Below are 4,970 nucleotides of genomic sequence, written 5' to 3'. Positions count from 1 at the left end.
ACACACACACAGACACACATAGATACACACACAGACACACACACACAGAGACAGACACAGACACACACATACAAAGGCACACAAACAGACACACATAGACACAGACACACACACAGACACATAGATACACACATAGACATACAGACACCCACAGACACACATAAATACACACAGAGACACAGACACACACAGAGACACATAAGTACACACAGAGACACAGAGACACAGACACACACATAGATACACACATAGACACATACAGACACACATAGACATACAGACACACATAGATACACACAGAGACACATGCAGACACACACACACATAGATACACAGACACACACACAGACTCACACACACACAGACACACACACTCCCCTCTTCTCCCATTTCCAGCCTTCTGACGCATCCTGTGTCCCACCGTCTCTCCCTTCTTTCTCTTCAGTTCTCCCCCATCTTCTTCGCTCCTCCCACAGACCCCTCACCTTCCCTTCTCGTCCCTCCTTCATGCGCGCAGGCCCCTCGAGCAGCAGCTGCCTGGTGTGCTCAGGAGCGACCCCCAGCACGGGGGCCATCAGGTCCAGCGTGGAGAATGGACGCAGGTTCTGAGGGGGGGTGCAGAGAGCACGGGAGCGGGGCACTGGGTGTCCTGCCTCTTGGAGGACAGGAAGCATCCCAGTGCCTTCGTTTTACTCCTTTGTACCTGGCCCCTGGGACCCTCACCCTCGGGAGGGAGGGATGGGCACACAGCCCACGGCACCCCGCCTCTCCCCACCGCAGGCCTCGGCTTCATCCGTTTTCCCGGGGGCCCCCTTCCCTCTGCCTCTCTCACCTTCTCCACCTCCTCGCTGGACGGCTCCAGGACCTCGTAGGGCCCGATGCGCTGGGCTGCGGCCGCCAGGCTCTCCTGCTCCTCGCCCTGGCGCATCTGCTGGTTGATGTGCTGGAGAAATGAGCCCACCGCTGCGATCTGGGTGAGGGGGGGTGGTGGCGGGAGGCCGGCTCAGCCCCTCGCCTGCACGTCCCACCCCGACAACGACATCCGTGCCACGCTGGCACACACACGTAAGGAAAGAGGCCTCGAGAGTTCCTGGAGATCCGTTCCCGCTCACCAGTCCCCAACCCCCGAGGGTACAGCCCTGGCGGCCCTACCATGGCGGTCAGGGCCCCGCGGGCGCGGGCCTCGGGGCTCCTCTTGAGCACGGCCTGGAGCAGCAGTGGGTACTTGGTGATGCGCTGGTAGGGCTTGATGAGGAGGTCCCCCAGCATCTGCCTCCCCGAGCGCTTGTGCTTCTCACACCACTGCCAGGGAAGGGGGGCAGGGGTCAGGGGGCGGCAAGCCACCCTCCTGCCCCGCCCCAGGGATGCCCTCAGCCTGGGATCAAGGCCCGCCGCATCCCCCTTCCCCAGCAGCCCCTCTCCCACCTGGACGAAGGTGTGGAAGAGAGGGTTGCTGTCCTGCCGCTCCCAGGCGTAGGCCATGGTCTGCTTCACTCGCAGGCAGTACAGGACGTAGGGCTGGAAGCGCTGGCTGAACTGGAGGCACAGGTGTGGGGCGGGGAGCGGGCAGGGGAAGGAGGGATAGGTGCAGGCTCGGCTGCAGGACGGGGGACGGGGGGCAGGCTGGGGACGGAGCCCGGCCTAGATCCTTAGTCCAGCTCCCGCCAAGCCCAACCCCCCACCACTTCCAGCCCCCCTCTCTGGATTCCAAGGAGGAGTTGAGGTCCCGACGGGCCGACCCGCTGCCGCCCTCTGAGCTCCATCCTCAGCCCCACCCCGTGCCCCACTGCTCTGGACCTCACCCGCCATCAATAATTTAGCTGGACCGTTTTCAGGCCACTGCGGATCCCATTTCAGCCCAGCCATGGGGTGGTGACCTGAGGCTTGCCCAGAGCCCTGCACCTGGGGAAGAGGGCCACCAACGGCCCCCAGGAGACTGTCCCCCTGCCTCTCTACCCCAATCCAACTCTGCAAGGCCACGTTTCCCTGGCCAGTGAACTGGGAGGAAGTCAGATCCTGGGCCTCTTGCTTTCTCTTATCACCCTTCACGCTCTGGGTGCCATGTGGCCTTTCACATCCCCTCCTCCCAGGCCCCTGAGGGACAAGTCGCTTAGGCCCCTGCTGCTTGTTGATGGGTCTCTGTCCCGGACATAAGATTTCATGGTCAATGAGAGCTTAGGTGTAGCCCTTCCCTGAGATAGCTGCCCTCTGGGGGCTCCAGAAGCCCAAAGAGCCTTCGGGACAGAGCTCATACTGGTGGAATGAAGGTAAGAGGTGAGGTGGTATTTAGGGGTAGGGGTCGTGCCCTTGGACCCCCTCGAGTCACGGCAGGATGCCAGTGGTATGAGCATTCCAGCGGACAGGACCCCTTGGGGCTCCCCCAGTCCTGCCCCATCCAGATGGGGCCCTTCTCCCCTCCTCACCGACAGGAAGCCGTTTTGCAGGCTGACAGGGTCCAGAGGCTGGCCCGAGGCGCGCGTCTCCTCCAGGGTGGGCCCCAGCGCCTCTTCCCAAAAGCTCCGGTGGGCTCGGATCAGGCTGGGGACATTTCCAAACAGGGTCTCCGCTGACACCTGGAGGAGGGGGCGGAACATGCCTCGGCACGTGACCCGCGGGCAGCGCGGGCGGTGGGCGGGCAGGGACGTGAAGCCCGAGCGGCAGGGGCTGGGTGGGACCTGCAGCCTGCTTGGGGTCCAGAGCAAGGAGGGGAGTGGGGAGGGCAGGGTAAATGGGGGTGGCAATTCCGCTCTGTGACCCTGCCTCCCACTCCCTGGGTCCCACACCCCGAGTGCCCACTCACTTCCGTCAGCAGCCCCACTCGTTGCAAGTTCAGCAAACCGGCGGCTAGGAGCTGGATGCAGGGAGGGCTTTCAGCGCCTGACCTCCTCCTCTCAGACCCCAGCCTAGCCAGCCCTTCACAGCATCCCCACCCCCACCTCAGTACCGCGAGCCTCTCTCCCAAGACCCCGGGCAGGTCTCAGGTCAGGGGGATCTTGGTGTCCTGCCCCTTCTCCCCAACAGCCGTGCCCCTTCCGATCTGGAGAACGGGTGGGGGGGGTGATTCGAGGGACACGGTAAACAGCCAAGGATGGGACCCGGGGGCGGGGCTGCCGGGGATGCGGGGGTGGGGGGGGCGGGGGGAGGGCGGCTCACATCCGTCATGATCTTGAGCTTCCGCACGTAGATGAGCTCCGTGGTCAGTAGCTCCCACAGCGCTTCCTGCTGGTGGCAGAGCTCCCGGCTCATCTCCTGGGTGGGTATAGGGCTGGTTCAGCTGGGGAATGATGACAAGACCAGCAACTGCCATCTGCTGAATGCTACCAGCTCTACTGCACAGAAAGCCTTTAACCCTCCACCAATCCTCCAGTGTGTAGGGGTGTTATCCCCAGGTCACAGAGGAGGCGACCGAGGCGCAGGCAGGTTTGCTGTCTTGACCGAGGTCTCGCTAGTATGTGGCGGGGCCGGGATCTGAAGCTACAGCAAGATGCCTCCAAGTGCTGTCCCTGCAGACCCCACTTCCCAAGGCCTTTCCCTCCTCCGGGGCAGAGGTGAGGGGTGTGTGTGTGTGTGTGTGTGTGTGTGTGTGTGTGTCTAGGACCCCACGGGGACAGACACTGTGTCCCAGGCCCACCTTGTGCCCAGGCACCAGCTCCTTCCAGGACTTCTCAATGGCCAGGCTGCTGTCACTGTCCTCTCCGATCTCCCAGCGCCGCCGGTCCTCTGGGGGCAGGCGGGGCATCCCAAACATGCTGAACGTGTGCAGCCTCACCTCCAGCTCTTGGGCTCTGGTGACTTCCTGGGGGCGCCGAGAGGGGATTAGTCCTGGCCACTTCCTGGCCCGGGAAGGGCTGCACGTGTGTGTGTGTGCGTGTGTGTGTGCGCGCGTGCGTGCGTGTGTGTGTGTGGTGGCAAGCTGCCCTGAGCTTGCGTGTGTGTGTGTGCGCGCGCGCGTGTGCGTGTGTGTGTGCGCGTGTGTGTGTGTGGTGGCAAGCTGCCCTGAGCTTGCGTGTGTGTGCGCGCGCGTGTGTGTGGTGGCAAGCTGCCCTGAGCTTGCGTGTGTGTGCGCGCGCGTGTGCGTGTGTGCGTGTGTGGTGGCAAGCTGCCCTGAGCTTGCGTGTGTGTGTGCGCGCGCACATGTGTGTGCATGTGCGTGTGTGTGGTGGCAAGCTGCCCTGAGCTTGCGTGTGTGTGCGCGCGCGCATGTGTGTGCATGTGCGTGTGTGTGTGTGGTGGCAAGCTGCCCCGAGCTTGCGTGTGTGTGTGCGTGCGCGTGTGTGTGGTGGCAAGCTGCCCTGAGCTTGCGTGTGTGTGTGCGCGTGTGTGTGTGGTGGCAAGCTGCCCTGAGCTTGCGTGTGTGTGTGCGCGCGCGCGTGCGTGTGTGTGCGCGTGTGTGTGTGGTGGCAAGCTGCCCTGAGCTTGCGTGTGTGTGCGTGCGCGCATGTGTGTGCATGTGCGTGTGTGTGTGGTGGCAAGCTGCCCTGAGCTTGCGTGTGTGTGTGCGCACACGTGTGGTGGCAAGCTGCCCTGAGCTTGCGTGTGTGTGCGCGCACGCGTGCGTGTGTGTGTGTGTGGTGGCAAGCTGCCCTGAGCTTGCGTGTGTGCGCGCGCGCGTGCGTGTGTGTGTGCGTGTGTGTGTGTGGTGGCAAGCTGCCCTGAGCTTGCGTGTGTGCGCGCGCGCGCATGTGTGTGTGTGTGCGTGTGCGTGTGGTGGCAAGCTGCCCTGAGCTTGCGTGTGTGTACGCGCGCGTGTGTGGTGGCAAGCTGCCCTGAGCTTGCGTGTGTGTGCGCGCGCGCATGTGTGTGCGTGTGCGTGTGCGTGTGGTGGCAAGCTGCCCTGAGCTTGCGTGTGTGTACGCGCGCGTGTGTGGTGGCAAGCTGCCCTGAGCTTGCGTGTGTGCGCGCGTGCGTGCGTGTGTGTGTGCGTGTGTGTGTGGTGGCAAGCTGCCCTGAGCTTGCGTGTGTGTGCGCGC

The 4,970-nt window shown here is 63.4% G+C and overlaps 1 protein-coding gene across 18 annotated transcripts in view; it reads right to left on the bottom strand.

The window, feature by feature from the left end:
- The window catches only part of PLEKHG6 (pleckstrin homology and RhoGEF domain containing G6), a 20,145-nt gene that overhangs the window by 10,634 nt on the left and 4,541 nt on the right, over nt 1-4,970 (bottom strand). For 6 of the 18 annotated variants that reach the window (XM_055085436.1, XM_055085435.1, XM_055085438.1 and 3 more), the window contains 8 exons: nt 3,632-3,796; nt 3,154-3,249; nt 2,801-2,851; nt 2,424-2,573; nt 1,426-1,623; nt 1,153-1,302; nt 833-1,052; nt 486-655 (listed from right to left, as the gene is read on the bottom strand). In XM_055085436.1, the coding sequence (XP_054941411.1) occupies nt 486-655; nt 833-1,052; nt 1,153-1,302; nt 1,426-1,623; nt 2,424-2,573; nt 2,801-2,851; nt 3,154-3,249; nt 3,632-3,796 (1,200 nt within the window). Of the gene's footprint in view, nt 1-485; nt 656-832; nt 1,053-1,152; nt 1,303-1,425; nt 1,624-2,423; nt 2,574-2,800; nt 2,852-3,153; nt 3,275-3,631; nt 3,797-4,970 lie in introns of those variants that run through there. The other 12 variants (XM_028490938.2, XM_028490939.2, XM_024129277.3 and 9 more) reach the window with 10 other exon arrangements.

The sequence above is a fragment of the Physeter macrocephalus genome, chromosome 6 (genome assembly GCF_002837175.3).
Source record: "Physeter macrocephalus isolate SW-GA chromosome 6, ASM283717v5, whole genome shotgun sequence".
In the NCBI taxonomy this organism is placed as follows: Eukaryota; Metazoa; Chordata; class Mammalia; order Artiodactyla; family Physeteridae; genus Physeter; species Physeter macrocephalus.
This window is presented reverse-complemented; position numbering and strand designations above follow the sequence as displayed.